The sequence below is a fragment of the Caretta caretta genome, chromosome 1, assembly GCF_965140235.1.
Source record: "Caretta caretta isolate rCarCar2 chromosome 1, rCarCar1.hap1, whole genome shotgun sequence".
Classification (NCBI taxonomy): Eukaryota; Metazoa; Chordata; order Testudines; family Cheloniidae; genus Caretta; species Caretta caretta.
The window spans coordinates 240,540,395-240,559,240 of record NC_134206.1 but is presented as its reverse complement, the minus strand read 5'-3'; the positions used below and the strand labels follow the sequence as shown (position 1 = coordinate 240,559,240).

General features: G+C 42.8%; 1 protein-coding gene across 1 annotated transcript in view; it reads left to right on the top strand.

The window, feature by feature from the left end:
- Positions 1 to 16,709, top strand: part of LOC125630451 (perilipin-3-like) — a 28,178-nt gene extending 11,469 nt beyond the window's left edge. The window contains exons 2-7 of the mRNA XM_075125640.1: positions 9,944 to 10,023; positions 11,318 to 11,516; positions 11,796 to 11,869; positions 12,493 to 12,640; positions 14,742 to 14,878; positions 16,166 to 16,709. Of these exons, the coding sequence (XP_074981741.1) occupies positions 9,944 to 10,023; positions 11,318 to 11,516; positions 11,796 to 11,869; positions 12,493 to 12,640; positions 14,742 to 14,878; positions 16,166 to 16,492 (965 nt within the window). The 3' untranslated portion in view covers positions 16,493 to 16,709. The remainder of the gene's footprint in view (positions 1 to 9,943; positions 10,024 to 11,317; positions 11,517 to 11,795; positions 11,870 to 12,492; positions 12,641 to 14,741; positions 14,879 to 16,165) is intronic.
- The last annotated feature ends 2,137 nt before the right edge of the window (positions 16,710 to 18,846 follow it).

Here is an 18,846-nt window from a genome sequence, read left to right as displayed (position 1 = left end):
TGCTAATCAGGAAATAGAAGCCCACAGAATAGAGTATATCCTTTCTTCCTTCCATACTCTGCATAAAAAAACACAAAAACCTCCAGATAAATACTAATGGGGAAGGGGCTGCACCAGAAATCTTTGCGGAAAATATGCCAGTAGCTAACATAGGGGGATGCAGTACTATCTCCTTTGTGCTTGCTCTTTCTTCTCTCTATGACCCATCACCATGTCTGGAGTATTTTAACAGAGAAACCCTGAGGACGCTTCTAATTCTGAATAATAGAAAGTTGTTGCTTGAGGGACAGTTGTAAGACAGCCAGGGCAAATTGCTCGTGACAAAGAAGCAACAAAGAAAACATTTATATGGATCATTAGTACTCTCCCATTTCTATAAAGGAAGCATTACTTCAGGAGGAAGAAGACAGAGAGAGAGAGAGAGAGAGAGAGATCTTCAGGTAGTTACAGAAAGACACTGGAAGATAAGGGGTACAGAATTTTAAAAACATAATTGGGTAACAATGTTTACATTCCCCTTGAATATTACTTAGCTGATTATTTCTCTTAGAAGTTACCACTGTTATCAAGCTCATTATCTTGCAACAGGATTATCTCACGGCGGGGTTGCTTGCAATAGCAGAAATGGACTCAGTGATCCAGGAGGTCCCTCCCCGTCCTATGTTCCTATGTTCAATACCACATCAGCTGTAAATAGTCTGAGGAAAACTCATATGATTGTAAGTTCTCTGGGACAAGGGATCACTGTTTTGTTCTGTGTTTGTACATCACCCAGCACAATGGGGTCCTGGTCCATGCCTGGGCCTCGTAGGCACCATGGTAGTACAAATAATAAATTAAAATAGCACAGTAAATGTATTCTAAGAATTGATAGTATTTGCTGCTGGTGATAGCTCTCAGATAATACAAGGGTATTTGAATAGTGAAAGAGTTATTTTATTTCAACTTAGAATGTTGGGTCTTCTCTGCCTGGCATGATTAAAGGGAGTAATGCTTAGGGAAGAAAGGAAGGAAGGAACCTGAACTTGGAGACTCAATGCAGGTTTGCTGCAAGATTTGCAAATGAGCAACACCAAAGGTTTGCAAAATTCTAATTTCAAGAAATTGTATTAGACCAAATTAATTTTTGGTGTAACTCATTATCCAGTGTTACCAATTCTCATGATTTATCGTGGGTCTTCCAATATTTGGTATTTTTCTTAAATCCTCTGCTCCTGAAGACACGTGACTATGTAAGACTCTCAGCTTTTATTTAAAATAAAAGTAAGTTTGTAGTCCACATGATTTCAGAGAGAAATTTGAAAACATGAATCAAGTGCACCCTAAAAAGGCCCAGAAACCAAAAGGAAAGAAAAAGACCCCAAATTACTTTTTATTTCTAAATCTCATGATTTTTAAGACAATCTTGTGATTTTTTTGGGGACCTAACTCATGATTTTTGAACATTACACTTTGCGATATCATATATGCAGAAAAAAAAAGCTACACAAAATGTAGCAGTCTGACTGTTTAGCAACACCCAGCACAGGTTTCAAGAACATTTTACCCCAGTGCCCTGCCCTCACCTGACTGCATAATAGAGTCCAAGGTGTCTGTCAGATATTCAATGCCTTCCACAGGATTGGCCATGGCTGTCTGAGAAACTTGAGTGTCCTTAAGAACATAAGAACGGCCATACTGGGTCAGACCAAAGGTCCATCTAGCCCAGTATCACGTCTTCCAACAGTGGCCAATGCCAGGTGCCTCAGAGGGAATGAACAGAACACGTAATCATCAAGTGATCATCTATGAGCACAGCAACTCCCCATATTCAGCAATAAATGTAAAACTCATTCCTTTGACTTCTCTCTCCCTCTCACATAAACACAAACAAAATTATAAACTAATCAAGCAAATTCTCCTACAGGCTTAGAGGGGAAAGGAGAAAAGAGATATTGTTACTGTTTGGATGTGTGAAATATTTGGGAGCTGCTCAGGAATTCTGTGCCACTGTGGATGCACAAAATTCATGTGTCCTGCAGAATTTTTTCCCCTCAGAAAATACATTCTGCCCAGGTAGTGCTGCAGTTCTGCCTTTTGCCCACCAGAGGCTGCTGTGGCACCAGAACAGCCAGCAGCATGAACACAGGGGGCTGTTCTAGCACCACAGCAGTCTCTGGTGGGGAAAAGGCAGAACCGTGGGTAAAAAAAAAAAGTGTGTGCACGCAGAATTCCCCCAGGAGAAGAAGATCATCACAGCTCCCAGCCTTTGGAGCCAGGTTCGGACGGAGTGGGGCACACAGGGCTGCTTGGGGGACGGGGGGACACAGACTGGGGTTCAGCATGGCTAGTGGGGGGATAGACTGGGGGGAAGGCTCAGGAGCTACTGGGGTAACAGTGTTTGAGCTAGGGGCTCAATGGGAGTGGGGGTGCAAGGCCAGATGGGGATGGGGGGTCCTGCAGGAACACCTGGGGATGGGGGAGGAGGCTGCAGAGACCCATAGTGAAAGGGGGTGTGGGGACAGGGGCAGATGTGCCTGACTGAATGGGAGAAGCTTGGGGTCAGCCAGGGTCTGCTTGGGGGAGGCTCCCCCAATTCCCTAACAGTCTCGCCACCCCAGTAAAACCTGTTCCATACTTCTCCCACCCACACCTAACAGCCTTCCAAGTTCCCTCCAGGCTCCTTCCCTCTTCCCTCTGCTCCTCTGTTATTCCTGACTCCCCCAAGCCTTTGCACTGCTTCTGACAGGTGCAGGAAATACACTTCTGTATTGTAATTTAAATGAATTACTCAAAGTTCTGTATTAATAAGCCTCATAAGGAATCTGCATATTTTATGACAAAATATGCAGAATTTTAAAATATTTTGCACTGAGTTTTTATTTTTTTGGCACAGAATTCCCCCAGGAGTATCAGGCACTACAGCAATGGGGAACCTATAAAATAGATAGATAGAACTTCACTCCAGTGGAGTCAAACTAAGGATGAATTTGGCCATGAGCTTTTGTTTTGGTTTTTTTGTTGTGTGGGAGAGTCTTCTTTTGTGAACTCAGAAGATAGAAGAACACTAGTGGAGGAAGCAGTCCTCTATAAATCACAAACTGTTGCATAAAAAGGTCATTCAACAGACAGTATAGCAGAGGCTCTGCTTTGTTATTACCCAGAAAAGTCAGTAAGTGGAAATAAATACAGGCACATCTCCAAAGGCTAAGGCAATCTTATATGATTTGTACAGTGTAGTTACCAATAAATGGATTGTCATTGGATCTGAAGTGAAGGCTAAACTTTGGCCCTCTTTACATTTCTAGTTGGATATTTTGATTTTGTAACTGGTGATTCATTTCACCCTTACTTCAATAATGCTGTGTTTGTGCACAATGCGTTTATTGATGCCATTGATTATAATCCTGGCTTTAAAAAAGACAGATTTAAATCTGTCTATCATAAGGTTTATGGCTGAATTACTTATCAGCATAATCTAGGGAATGTCAGACAATCAAATCACGATATCTCCACCCTACGATAGATGTAACATTTTTGCAATATCATGTGGAAAAATCTTTTTTTTTTAAAAAAACCCGCATTGTTTTTGGAAAAAAAAATTACATTGAAAAGTAACAAAGGATGTTGATGCCTTGTGGTTGAAACCTCCTCTCTGTGTTTGTCCTTCACTAGGGATCTGGAAGTCTCAGGGGAACAAGATTTCCAAGATTTTCTAGTTCCAGCAGGGCCAGAAATACTATAAGATCTGCCTTTCATAATAATGTATATTGGTACTAAAGATTGAGCTCAAATATGGAAGTTTGGTTCAGACTCATTGCCCATTGATATTTTTGCTTCTAGTCAAAGGGTATGTCTACACTAAAGCATAGAATCATAGAATCATAGAATATCAGGGTTGGAAGGGACCTCAGGAGGTCATCTAGTCCAACGCCCTGCTCAAAGCAGGACCGATCCCCGACTAAATCATCCCAGCCAGGGCTTTGTCAAGCCTGACCTTAAAACCTTCTAGGGAAGGAGATTCCACCACCTCCCTAGGTAACGCATTCCAGTGTTTCACCACCCTCATAGTGAAAAAGTTTTTCCTAATATCCAACCTAAATCTCCCCCACTGCAACTTGAGACCATTACTCCTTGTTCTGTCATCTACTACCACTGAGAACAGTCTAGAGCCATCCTCTTTGGAACCCCCTTTCAGGTAGTTGAAAGCAGCTATCAAATCCCCCCTCATTCTTCTCTTCTGAAGACTAAACATCCCCAGTTCCCTCAGCCTCTCCTCATAAGTCATGTGTTCCAGTCCCCTAATCATTTTTGTTGCCCTCCGCCGGACTCTTTCCAATTTTTCCACATCCTTCTTGTAGTGTGGGGCCCAAAACTGGACACAGTGCTCCAGATGAGGCCTCACCAATGTTGAATAGAGGGGAACGATCACGTCCCTCGATCTGCTGGCAATGCCCCTACTTATACATCCCAAAATGCCATTGGCCTTCTTGGCAACAAGGGCACACTGTTGACTCATATCCAACTTCTCATCCACTGTAACCCCTAGGTCCTTTTCTGCAGAACTGCTGCCGAGCCATTCGGTCCCTACTCTGTAGCGGTGCATTGGATTCTTCCGTCCTAAGTGCAGGACTCTGCACTTGTCCTGGTTGAACCTCATCAGATTTCTCTTGGCCCAATCCTCCAATTTGTTTAGGTCCCTCTGTATCCTATCGCTACCCTCCAGTGTATCTACCACTCCTCCCAGTTTAGTGTCAGAGACTATAAACTGAGACTATAGTAACATAGCTACTTCACTGTAGCTATAACGACATAAACCTATAGTCTAGATGCAACCTACAGCAACAGAAGGGGTTTTTCCATCAGATTAGGAACACCATCTTCCCAAACGACAGTAGGTAGGTCGACAGAAGCATTCTTTCATTGACAGAGCTGTGTCTACACTGAGGGTTAGGTTGGCATAGCTACATCAGTCAGGGATGTGGATTTTTCACATCCCAGGGCCGACATAGCCATATGGAACTAACTTTTAAGTGTAGATCAGGCCAAAATGATGAAGTGCAGGGGCACAACCTTCCCATAGTTTTGGGTTCAACTGCAATTTCACACAAAAATTTAGTTCTGTCTTTACCTTATCTGAACCTGTTCACCCAGTCCTAGTTTCAGCCTCCAGGGACAAGATGTATTAAATGAATCTGTGGCTTTATACACAGTAAAAAATTAGGGTCCACTCTCTTAACTGGTCTTATCCATTATGGCCCTGCCTACATCCACTCGTTGTACAGGGCTGGGAGGCACAGCAGCCCCACATGGCCGTTTGCTCTAGGAGATATGGATCTCAGCAGCTCTAGAGGATGTAGGGGACACAGCAGCTTGGCAGGGCCCTTGTCCCCAAGATTAGTGGATATACTTTTGTATGTGAGGTGTTAGATGTACTCAATTTAGCCCTCCTGGAATCAGGAGCAAAACCCACTGAACTCAATGGGAGTTATGTCCACTTTATTATGTATTAGTGTTAACTAGAGGTGCCAAGCTTACAATACAGCAGATGGCTATACCACACAGATAGGGGAACACAAGGAAACATGTGATTCTGGGACACTGCAAAACCCACAGAGGAGGCTTCTCATCACAGAAGAGTTTTAAAACTCCCTTCCAGTGTCTCACTGAGTTTCCCACTGTCTTCACTGGGGTCGGGATGTCACCCTGGGTCTCCTCACTACCATTAACCTGATGTCCTTTAGTGTTTCTGCAACATTCCCCAGTCGCCTGTTAGTAGGGTGACCATATTTTCCAAAGAGAAAACAGGACACTACCAGCCGCTCACCCGAGATGTACTCCCCACCCCCATGAGGCTGTTGCCCATGTCTGGAACCCTGCCAGGGGCCCCTCAGGAGGCTGTTGGCAGGTTGCTGAAACCCTGCCGACCCCCATGCTGAAACGCTGCCAGTGCCTCCCCTCCCCAGCTCTGTCTCACCTGTTGCAGGGGGCTGGCATCTCTGCTTGCCTCCCCCCATGTTCCTCCACACCACACACCACTTTTTTGACAAAAGTGGGCATTTGTCCCGTTTGCTCTTGCCAACTGATCAAGCTGCCCAGAGCAAATGGGAAAAATGCCACCTTTTGGAAAAAAAAAATGTCGGGATGGCAGGGACAGGGCTTAAAAAAGGGACTTTCCCAGCCAAAATGGGACATATGGTCACCCTACCGTTTAGGCCTGAAGTTTCTTACCCAAAACCTTTTCCTGCTCTGAGGAAGAAGAAGTCTCTCTCCAACTCCTCCCAGCAAATTAGGCAGGCTCAGTGGAAACAGCGTAATAACACTTTCTAGCCATAGTAGATTACCCAGCAAGACTGGCAGCTGACTTCATTCTGGAGATGTTGCTGGGGGTGACAACAGCCATGGTGTCTGTCAGGGGAACAGAGTGGAAAAATTCGCTCCCATTCACTCAGCAATGGGCCTTTCCCCTGCTGGAACTTGCTAAAAAGAGATGAGCACAAATACCCAGAGCCCTGGGTCTCTTATGGATTTCTTCTGCTTCCTCCAAAATCTTTCATTTGACTCTTCCCCAGCGGACCAGCTTCCCCAGTAGCCCCCCTGCTACTGCTATGGGTACCTGGCCTTGCCCAAAATGGTCACCACCAGGGGCAGACCTCAATTAGGGGTACTATGTCCTCTCAGTATTGTCACTGCTGTGTATTGTGGCTTTGTACCATGGGATGCAATACCACCTGTTGCTCATTGTTTTAAAAAAAGGTATAAAGGGGCAGGGCATGGGTCCTCTGAGACTGATGGTAGTGGGTGTTAGGTAGGGAGAGGAAGAATTCTGAGCCTGGAGGGATTCTCAAGTAGCTGGGTATTGGGTTGTGGGAGCTGAGGGGCCTGGGGATTTTCTGAGTTTGGAGGACTATTTGGACAAGGTTTAGTGCAGGAGGGAATGGAGTCAATTGGCAAGTGAGGCCGTATGCGCCCTTAAACTACATCTGAAAGAGGTTGGTCCAGTGAGTTTGGTTGTGTATCATTGAACTGTGCTGCTTTTCTTTGAGGTGCAAGGAGGAGCTGGTAAACAGGCTTTTAGTTAGCTTTCCTGTGCAATGAAATTACACACTAGCATTCCAGCCTGCAGTTTAATGCTTGGCAGCTGGGCTTTTAAAAGTTTTCAGAGCTGTTAGAATAGAGAATCAAGACTTATTTGCAATGTACATTGGAGATTTGTAAGGTACTGCTTTAAATTATAAGCGTAGGGCTAACTTTTGAGGCCTCACTTGGCCTCTTTCCTTTGAGTCTGGATCTGTGAGTTGTTGTTCTAAGATCCTGTAATTAATAGCAAATGTTTGCAAGGTGCTAAATGTTTTGCTAAGGTGCTCCTTCAGGCTGAGCTGTTTGGGGAATGGCAGGAAGCTAATTTAGACCCATTTTTAAAATGTTTTCCTAAGCTACAAATATGGGTTGTTTGTATCCAATGCAGTACACTCTGACTTTTTGAATTGACAGGAGGGATAAATACATTCCATACGTATGACTCAACGTGAGCAGGAGCTATGCTCCGACCCTTTGAAAGTGTTTTTCAGTCAATAAACCAAAAGATAGGAGACAGGATTCCGCATTAGCACTTTCAATGGCATGTTAAGTGACTTACCCAAGTCACACAGCCTCAGGTGCCTTAGTTTACTTCCCATTAAAACAGGAATAGCAGCTATATATGTATTTCTGTTTACATAAATATCAAAAGGTTCCTGATTTGACAGGTAACTAGTTACTAAGGATCACTACAGTACAAAGCAAATGCATGTGGCATTATATACATGGGTGGTTTCATAAGACTTACGAAGCTATAACAAAGAGATGATCAGATACTTCCGAAACTATACAATCATGGAGTTCCCCCAAAAAACTGAAATAAAATTAAAGGCTGAGAAAAAACTATTCATTTCTGAGCCAATGAGGAAGCAGGGATTTGCATATAGTAGCTGATTGGCCCAAAGGTGAGAGGCACCACCGAACTCAGCTGCAGAGAATCATAATGTAGTTATTTGCATACATGATTTGATTGGGCAACATTGCTTCTTATCCCACTGTTTACATCTGTGAAGGTAAACAATAGAAATGCCATGTTTTGTCACATGACTATTTTTAGCCAATGATGAGGCAGAATTTTCTGGTCTATTACAAAGTGTAATTATCTTGTAGGCGTAGAGGGTCAGATTTTGAAATAGTCCGGTAACAGGTGCTTGAATGGTGTTAAAGTATCCCTGGAATGAGAATGGTGTAAAATGCACACAATGTTATCTTACATGAGTTCTGGGGGTGAAGAATAAGACTAACGGAATAATTTGTTCACCTGTAGACCATCCCGCCAATGATGAAAACAAACACGATATCACCCGCTGGCAGGTAATCAGAGCTGCTGCTGCTTCAGTGAAGCTGGGAAGAGGTTGTTATTGGAGGAAGTACTGAGTTATGGTTGGGACACTGGAATGGGACTCAGGAGACATGCATTCATTTTCCAGCTCTCCCACAGATATCCGAGATCATGCTGGGCAAGTCACTTTACCTCTGTGTTCCTCATTTGCCAGTTTTCTGCTTGAAAGTTCTGTCCTTTTCTCCATCTCTCTCTGTCTGGTCTAATTCTAATGTAAGATTTTCAGGGCAGGGAGTGTCTCTCACTAGGTATTTGTGGAACACCTAGCACAATGGGGCCATGCTATTGGTTGGGGGCTGCTGGGGTACAAAGGATGATGTAGTGCATAGGGCACTACACTGGGACTCAAGAGACCCTGGCTTAATTTCAAGCTCAGTTACCAACTTTCTGTGAGACTTTGGGCAGATCATTTAAGCTACCTTGTGCCTCAGTTTCCCATCTGTAAAATGGGGGTAATATTTCCCTATCTCATAGGGGTATTGTGAAGTTAAAATCCATGAAAAATTGTGAGGTGATCAGCATATCTGCATATCTAGATACATAGGGGCTACTGCAATACAAATAATCATAACAGGAGAACAAAATTTGAAAAGTGAGAGGAGTATTTTAACTTCTTCAAATAGTTTTGCATCCCACATGGACTGATTATTTAATTAATCTAGCTGAGTTAGAAGACTAGAGACCAACACAAGAGGCTGGCATTCTGTATCCAGTGTGAATCCCTAGCTGCCAATCACCTGGCTGTGGCATGAACAGTAGTATCGACTGGCTTCAAGTTGAAAAATTGCTTTGCATGATGATTGTTCACTTAATTAGAAGTTAGTTAGCTGAATGGTCCTTGGCTAGTGGGGGTCATAATTTTTCATCCACTTAGGCCTTGGACGATGTGCACCAGGACATGCAAGGCTGCTGTGCTCTGTCTTGAATAGGAGCAGAGAGTACAGGAGGGTGTAAGTCTTAGACTCTGTGTGCATCTGCTACCTTCCTCTTGATTCTAGGGAGAAAAAAGGATGAGAAATAGTTCTGTGAGAGAAGAAACAGGCTTAAGAGAGACTCCCAGCATGCAAATGAAACATTATATACTCCCCTCTTTGAGTTACTCCTACTTAGGAAGAGGAGAAAGTCAGTGGCTATGCAGCAGTGCTTTCATTAAGGCAGAATAAGATTCCCTTGCATTCCCTGTCCTTATCATCTTTTAGCTTGTGCTCACATGCACAGCATTCCCCCACATGCACTGGTGAGGATCAAGCACGTAATAGGTTTTTCACATTCCCTCAGAGCAACTTACACATAGAAAGAGAGTTTTACTATGTATGTGTATGACAGACAGACAGACAGAGAGAGAGAACACGGGGCATTGACTTTAATGGAGTTAGTCCAGATTGTCAGGGTTGAAATTGAGATCAGGATTTGGCCCCATATGTAGTTTAGGCTTTGATCAGTCTGTGAGATTCTCCATCCTTGTGTGTTATCTGAGGTTTCCATTAAACTTAACTTAACACTGTTAACTTAACACTGTTACGTCTCTCTGTTGGCTTTCAGTTATAACTGACTGCACCATGTCCTCTAAGATGACCAAACTAGATATTGCTTCCTCAGAGAACTGGGAACAGAAGAAGCAGGTGGGTACATGCTGTAGGAATATGGGGTTCAGCAGGCAGGATACTGGTTTGCACTATTAAGTACCAGCCAACAGGTAATTCAGGCCTACACAAAAGTGTCAAGAAATGTGCCTAGTGACTGTTGAAATGAGTCCAGAACTGAATGAATGTGAATACTAAATTCTCCATTCTGTGCCAAGAAAGATAGTGGACCAGGTCCTAAGCTAGTGTAAATTGGCTTGTCTATCTTTGGAGGTGTGCTGATTTATACCAGCTGAGGGTATCACATTAGGTTTATAAGTAGTATCAGGACTTGTTTTTTCCAGCCCTTCTCATCCACACTGGTGTCATATGCCAAGGCCAACACTGACACAGCAAAATTTGTATCCGTCAATAGTTCAGCAAATTCAAAGGTGGTTTCTGGAAGTCTATTCTAAATAGCCATTCCACTGTTCAGTGATTTCTTCTGTTATGTTTTTCCATGCACAATGACCAAAACAATGTTTGTTTTTAGTCTAGCTGACTTTGATTTTTGATTAAGGAAAACAACAAAGAACATGTATAAAGGGCCTGTACACCAGTTTTATGTTACTGATGTGATGTAATATTGGCATAAAACTGCATCTGAACTGAAAAACAAAATAGCAGCTATCTCACAAGAGCCCCCAAAGTGAGCAAGAAGGGGTGGATTTTGAAGGTGCAGTACATAGCAAACAAAATGACATCTCCTTTTAGTTACTAAATTAGTCACACTAGATTAGATGAGAAACAGTCTAGACTAAGACTAGAAACAGTCATAATGAAGTATTCCACCCCCTCCTTAAAGGGCAAGGGGTAAAAGAATCTTTTGATTTTGTTTCATCCTAATTTTCTGTTTAAAAAGTTCAAAGACAGAACTAGTAGAAGTTGTACCTGGACTCAAATTGCTGTAAACTCTCCTCCTCTACCGCCAAAGCCCAATGTCTTCTCAATGTATGGACCTCCAGTACTTATTGCTCAGAAATGTGAAGTAGGAATAGATGTTTGATTTTATTAGACTTTTCAACTTACCTAGTTTAAATAGATGTATTAACGCAGACCATGGACTCTGATTTTCTTTGAGCAAACAGTAGGATTTCATTTCCTCTACAACTCCAGATCTACAACCACTGTACCTGGTGTAGCTCCATTGACTTCAATGAAGTGCTTCCATTTAAACTAGCTCTGCACTGGTCCTAATCCTTTGGAAAGCCAGATAGATCAATGGGAGTTTTGCGTTTGCTTCTCACCCTACCAGTGAATCTTTGCTGATGTGACTTTTTCTGTTTTGCCTCAGTGTAATGTCTTGAAGAAACCTAGTGGCCTACCCTTTGTAAGCAATGTCTGTCACTTGGTTTCCACTAAATATACTTCCATCAAAAAGAGACACCCGTACATCAAATTTATATGTACTGGGACAGAGAAAGGAGTGAAGACCATTAATGAAGTTGTGGTCAGCAGTGCACAGCCAGTTCTGAATACCCTGGAACCTCAATGTGAGTAAACTGAGACAGAGAAGCTTTTCTCAATGGGAAGGGAAAGTGTAACTCAAAATAAAAATTTAGTGGGAAATTCCTCATTCAGTCCTGACTGTCATACGTAGGTGGTGTGCAATTTCTCAGCAACTTCTGTGCCTAAAACCATCTGGAAAATTGGCCTCTGTCTCCACTTGTGATGTGGCTGATCTGAGAACTATGATATATAAACATAAGCCAGTCTGTTCCTGCTCACACTGAAAGAGAGTCAAGAAACTAATTCAATTTACCTCTCTATAGCTGCAACAGTAAACTGCAAGGGTCTAGAGTCAGTGGAGGAGAAGCTGCCGATACTTTGTCAAAACGCTGATCAGGTAATTATCTTTTATTCAACTAGAGACTCTTTAAAGGGGAAGGCTCTGATCCGATCTATTAGCAAGAGTGACTAGAGCAGTGGTGGCAGCTGAATGCCTTGCTGGAGAGGTGTGGATAGTTGTAGCCTATTTTGCAAGAATGTATTTGATCAAAAAATGGGTTATTGTGGATTTCACTAGACTATAACAGGCAGTCCATGCAGTTTCAATTCAAACACTGGAGGAAATATTGGGGCAGTGGACAAACACACATTTTCTGATGACCGCAAACTAGGAAAGGGCAGATAAAATTGGATGACACAAGCCCCATTTCATAGATGTTCCAGGACAACATTATGCTGAAGTGTCTACTGTATGGAAGATTAAAGCTCACAACAAGCAGAAGGTGATGTCCCTTCATCAATTGATATCTACCTTATTTTGAAATGAGATCTTAGGTCAAAGCATTAAAAAATGGACCTGCAGTTGTTCAGAAGTTTTGAAAATTTACCCCCACCTTATTATATATCTCATTATGAATTTAGCAGCCTAGCTTTGGGCACCCGACTCTGAAAACTTTGCCCAAGAGCTTTTTTTTTTTTTTTTTTAAGTATAAATCCAACTTTCCTCTATTTTATTTTCAGGTTGTTTCAGATGCAAAGGACTTCATGAGGTTTTCCAAAGTGATGGGTGAAAATGATGCAGTGACCAAGACAATAATAGGAGTGGTCGGCCTGACCAAAGAGGCCATCCTGACCAATATGGAGACCCCCAAATCAGCAGTGATTAATGGTATGGGTACAGTCATGGGATGAAAAGTATGTAGGACTGGCTGAAAAACAAGAATTCTGATTTACATCAAAATTGGAGGATTTGAAATGCGTTTTTGTTCCACAATGGAATGAAAATGAGACCTTTCAAACATTTTCATTAAAAAAACACAAGTGACTCCCACCCCAAAATAGCCTGGTAATTACGGCACTAGTCTGGCATGTGGGAGACCCAGACTAGTGCCGTAGTCCCTGCTCTGATTTGGAGCAGGGAGCTGAACCTGGGGCCCCCACATCCCAATTAGTGCCCTAGCTACCAGGCTATTGGCTGTTTTGGGATGGGGTTCTGTCAATTCCATCCTGAGGCTGAGAAGCCTTCACGGTGAAAGTTGCATCCAAATCACTACACTTCTGTGAATAGTTTTGGTTTTGATGAATCTGTATTTTCCGATATAAAAACATTCCGCTGAAAAATTCCTGATCAGCTGTAGTCATATGGCCAAGAACACAACGTAAGCTGTGCTGGAGACAGCTGAAGAGCGAGCACATCCCTGCCTCCCCAGGGCTGGTGAAGTGGGTAAGAACTTGTCTGGGTCACACCTGGGATGGGAATTTCAAAAGAGCCTAAGGGAGTTCGGTTTTCAGCTTCTTCTGATTTCCAGTAAAAGCTGAGTACCTACATCTCATAGGTTCTTTTGAAAATTCCAGTCCTGGTGTCAATATTTTTGCCATAGCTCCAAAATAAAATGGGGGCATCCCAATGTGCTGCTCTTTTCATTATCTTGGACTTACCTTCTCTTTGGAGTTGGCTGATATAATAACAAGCCAGTAAATGGATAAAGGACCCCTTGCATTGATAAGACCGAATAATTAACAGGATTCCCACTTGAACTAGCTTTAAGCCATGAGCTACTCCTTCATTCTAGACCTTGCTTTCATCCATTCACCTCCCTGTGGTGTAAAAGGAAGACAAATATCAGACTGACAGAAGAGAGTGAGTTTAAAATATGTCCCCAGGCACCTTGTGAAGTGAGACTTGACCTCAGCTGCGATGACATGTGTTAAGCTGTTATGTAACATTTGTTCTGCTGATGATTGCTCAGTAAAATGCAGACATCTGGGACAGCAAGATCCCAAGCCATAAACCTATGACTGGTGCTGAGTGTGTTTACATCCTGGCGCAAATGCTGTCACTTGGGGGGTGTTAATGCTTCACGGATTGGGGAAATACAAGTGTGTGTTCAATGGTTATGTTCCTTACCAAAGGGTAAATGGTAGTAAATGGGGAGGAGATACTTTAAGAACCACTGACCTTTCTAGAAAAGCACTGGCTAATTTCAGAGGAAAAGTGGTTACACACACTGGATCTGGGTTTCATTCCCAGCTCTGCCGCAAATTCCTGTAGGGCCTCAGACTAGTCATTTCAGTTCTTTGTGCTTCAGTTCCCCGTTTGTAAAATAGGGATAATCTTTTCTTCCACACATTGTCTGTTTAGATTATAAATTCTTAGGGGAAGAGACTGTCTTCTGCTACGTGTATGTACAGTGCCTAGCACAACAAGACCTGAGTCAGTTGGGGACTCCAGGTGCTGCCATAATACAAATAACAGCAATAGTAGTTTACCCAATTTCTCATTAAAACAATTCCATCACTCGATTGGTGGTGAATAGTGGTAATAGTAGTGCTGTTGCCAAAGGGCCAGATTTTTAAAGGTATTGAGGCACCTAAAGGTGCAGACAGGGATCTAGTGAGATGTGCAAAATGCCAGGGTGCCTATCTCTATTGGTGGGAATTATGTGCTTAGGAACTTTTTGAAAATCCCACCAGGTACCTATTTATCCTTCTGGGTTCCTAAATACTTTTGAAAATCTGACCCTTAGTATCTAGGGTACATGTGCTGCAAAGGTTTTCTAAGAGCTCTGCTCTAGGAATTGGTGTGTGGAAGTTCTGTAGCCTGTGTTATACAGGAGGTCAGACTAGATGACCACAGTGGGCCTTTCTGGCTTTATAATCTATGAATCTGTAAGTCAGGCTTTCAAATGAAGATTTGGGGAAGCTGTGGTCCATTCTGGCATCATCGCCTTTCATTTGTCAGTATAACCTTATTCTCTTGTCTCTTTCAGTTAAACCTACAGCTTTTGTAGAAGGGCATGGAATGGCTTCTGGTCAGCAGCAGCAAGATTATGACAGTTACCTACTGCGTCTGGGCTCCATGATGACCAAATTCCAGCAATGTGCTTACCAGCATTCCCAGAGCAAGGTGAGGAATGCTGGCCAAAGCATCTGGGAGGCTCTTCAAACTAGTTACCTGGTAGTAACAAAGTTCTTCTTTTCTCTTCATCCTTATCCCAGAGATGTTCTGGGCAGGACCACAATATAACTAATCTTCTTCTTTGGGTGGTCTCTGCATATTTCCACTCTTGAGATATACCCAGTGCTTCATTTGTAATGAAAACAGTGCTGGGGCTCAAGCAATTAAGTGCTGGGGATCAAGAATTTTTTTACTTTCATAACTGATACGGCAAGCCCAGAAGTGCTGCGGTTATGAACTGCCAAGCCTAAAGGTGCCGGGGCTCAGCTCTGGCAAGCCTGACACAAATTAAGCACTGAATGTACCTGTGTCACAGCCAGGATCAGTGGAACCTTCCAATGCCACTGGAACATTACCTTACACCCTCCTCTTGTGATTCCAAACGTTTGCAGGGTGTGCCATACGAGTGGTGTGAAGCACCAACTGTCATAGTTCCTTCCAGCCATGGTGGCAGATGGAACGAGAACCTCGCCTGGTCCATGGACCCAGTTTTGTCAGAATGTATCATTTCCAGTGCCTTCTTCATTAGGATTAGTGTTAGTTAGCTTCTTCAGTTAGACAGTTTTACTTATCTTTTTCAGGTTTGGCAGCTTCATTGCTGATCTTTGTCCTAATAAGTTTTTTTTCTTTAGCAATCCAGTCTTTATGAGAGTCAAAGATTGCAAGACTTTTTATTTCTCTAGGCCCCTTCCAGACAGTATATAGCAGTGATACTTAGACTGAGGCTCACAAGCCACAAGTGTCTCTTTAATATGTCTCCTGTGGCTCTTTGTAGCATGGGATATTAAAACACTGTGATTTAATTATTAACCAGTCAGGATGCTTTTACTATGTTGTTAACCAATTAAGTTATCAATTTCCACTAAGTTATTAACTTATTTACTGTGTGTTTTATATATATATATATATACATATATATATGTAAATGTAATATAGTACTATAGTAAATGAAACAATGAATTCACACTACTGGGTAATGTTGATCTTTAATATGGCTCCTGCACCACTGAGCGCTGAGTATCACTGGTATATAGCTTCAACAGAAGCTCCTCAGTGATCGGGGGAACCATACCAAACAGAGCTGGATTGGCACTGAAAACATCAAAGAGAGTGGGAACAATGGTTCTGTATTGGGGAACAGTTTTAGGATCAAACAATAGTTTAGTTGTAGATGTCTCCCATTTCAAGAGATATTTCTAAAATTGTACCTTCACAATATTAATTTGCTTCTTGCAGTTGCTGAAATATTGCATCATTGCCTTGATTCATACAATTACCCAACCCCTGAAGACCATCTACCTGATCCTACTGATCATTATTGAATACTTTCCCGTCAACTTTCAGGACAAGATGCTACAAGTTTCCCGTACCACAGAAGTGCTCCGTGCTTCATTCTCCACTCTTGATTCCTTCCAAGATCTGTCTAGACGAATCCTCTCCCAAATATGGGAGAAAGTGACCAAGAAAGAGGAACATATGAATAAGCTGCTGGAGTATGTGGTGTACAGTACACCTCTGTGTTGGTTTGTGGGACCCTTCAATGCTTTAAGAGGCAGAATATAAGCAGACTCCACAGAAACTGCAGAATATGGAAAGAAGGCGCGCGTGACAAGTGACACTATTTAGACTGCAGAAGTTTGGAAGCTGTTACAGGATACGACTTCCCTGTGGAGCTAATTTATTTGTAGAACTGTAAAGTTTGTCGAACGAAAGCTTTGATCTTTGTGAACCCAGCTCTGAGATTAGAGCTGAGCCTCAGGATAGCCTGGAAGTAAATAAATAAATCAGGTTCTTTCAAAGTCCCTTTGTTGCTGAAATCTGCCTCCCAAAATTCACAGAATCATTTAAATACCGGCTGCGGGAGGGGAAAGGGAACTATAGCAAATCTGCCCTTGAGCAAGACTTTTGTTTGGTTACACATGTGGTGAACAGAAGCAATTTAAAATAGGGAGGTTAATCAAAGATTAGGAATTTTAAAAGATCACAAACAGAATGTGCCATTGCATAGTCCTTTACATAAGACCATAAGAGCGACCCTACTGCATCAGACCAAAGGTCCATCCAGCCCAGTGTCCTGTCTGCCGACAGCGGCCAGTGACAGGTGCCCCAGAGGGAATGAACAGGTAATCATCAAGTGATCCATCCCCTGTCGCCCATTCCCAGCTTCTGGCAACCAGGCTAGGGACACCATCCCTGCCTATCCTGGCTAATAGCCAGTGATGAACCTATCCTCCACGAACTTATCTTGTTCTTTTTTTAACCCTGTTGTAGTTTAAATTCTGTTAGAGTTCCAGTTGTCCCCTCTTGTAAGTAGAAAGCTCTTTAAAGGCAACATTGTGATTTGCCCTACATAGCCAGGCAGGACAGGAGGAATGGCTGAGTAGGAATCACTGTTCTGTAGCTGATGTGATATCAGGCTCTGTGGGGCTGCTAATGCCTTCCAAAACGCAGGTCGGAAGAGAGTGGGCAGACCAGGCAGAAGAATATATAGATTTTCACTATATGTCCTGGGACACTTGCACAATACAGGCCTGCTTCTCCACTGCTTTGCACCTTGTGTAGTCATTTACCCCTGTGCACAGTGGGTGTGAAATGCTGCCACATGGGAATGGTAGTGTAACCCAGGCTAACACAGTGTGGGGGTTTGTACCCCACTCCACCCCAGTAGCCAGGCCATCTAAAGAGGTGTATGAGTTTGCTAAGGAGCCTGGATTCTTTAGTACAGGTAACAGAAGCTCAATTTGATACAAGATGAAAAATCCTCACTAGAGCTGGGTAAAATATTTTTAATCATAAATTTGCCAAAAAATGCATTTTTCAGAACACAGGAATTATTTGAAAATTCAAGTAAAAAATGGGGGAAAGAAATTGAAAAAGTCAAACCAGTTTGTTTTGTTCATTTCAAAATGAAATGTTTTGACTTTTCATTTCAAATAGTTTCGTTTTGACCATTTGGAAATGAAACACTTTATTTTTTTTCATTTTGAAATGGTGTTTCTTTTCAAAATTTAGCTAGATTTAAAAAAAGGGAGGGGGATACAAAGCACCCAAAACCTACATGAAATTAAAAACTGAAAAATAATCTTTTAGGGTCACATGAATGGTTTTGTTTGGCTTGAAACACATTTGTTCATTTATTCCATTTCAATGAGGAGAAACTGAAAAATAAAATCAGTTTTGGTTTGAACGGACTGTTTTTAATTTTGTTTTTTGTCCAGCCCCTTAAATGAAAAATTCATTATTTGCTCAGTCCTAGTCCGCCCGCAAATATTTTAATGTTGCATGACAATGTCAAGTGGGAAAGGTGGCAGCTAAGGGTATGTCTACACTACGGAATAAGGTCGAATTTATAGAAGTCATTTTTTTAGAAACCGGTTTTATATATTCGAGTGTGTGTGTCCCCACAGAAAATGCTCTAAGTGCATTAAGTGCATTAACTCGGCGGAGCGCTTCCACAGTACCGAGGCTAGAGTCGACTTCCGGAGCGTTGCACTGTGGGTAGCTATCCCACAGTTCCTGCAGTCTCCGCTGCCCATTGGAATTCTGGGTTGAGATCCCAATGCCTGATGGGGCTAAAACATTGTCGCGGGTGGTTCTGGGTACATATCGTCAGGCCCCCGTTCCCTCCCTCCCTCCGTGAAAGCAAGGGCAGACAATCATTTCGCGCCTTTTTTCCTGAGTTACCTGTGCAGACGCCATACCACTGCAAGCATGGAGCCCGCTCAGGTAACCGTCACCCTATGTCTCCTGGGTGCTGGCAGACGCGGTACGGCATTGCTACACAGTAGCAGCAACCCCTTGCCTTGTGGCAGCAGACGGTACAGTACGACTGGTAGCCGTCATCGTCATGTCCGAGGTGCTCCTGGCCACGTCGGCTGGGAGCGCCTGGGCAGACATGGGTGCAGGGACTAAATTTG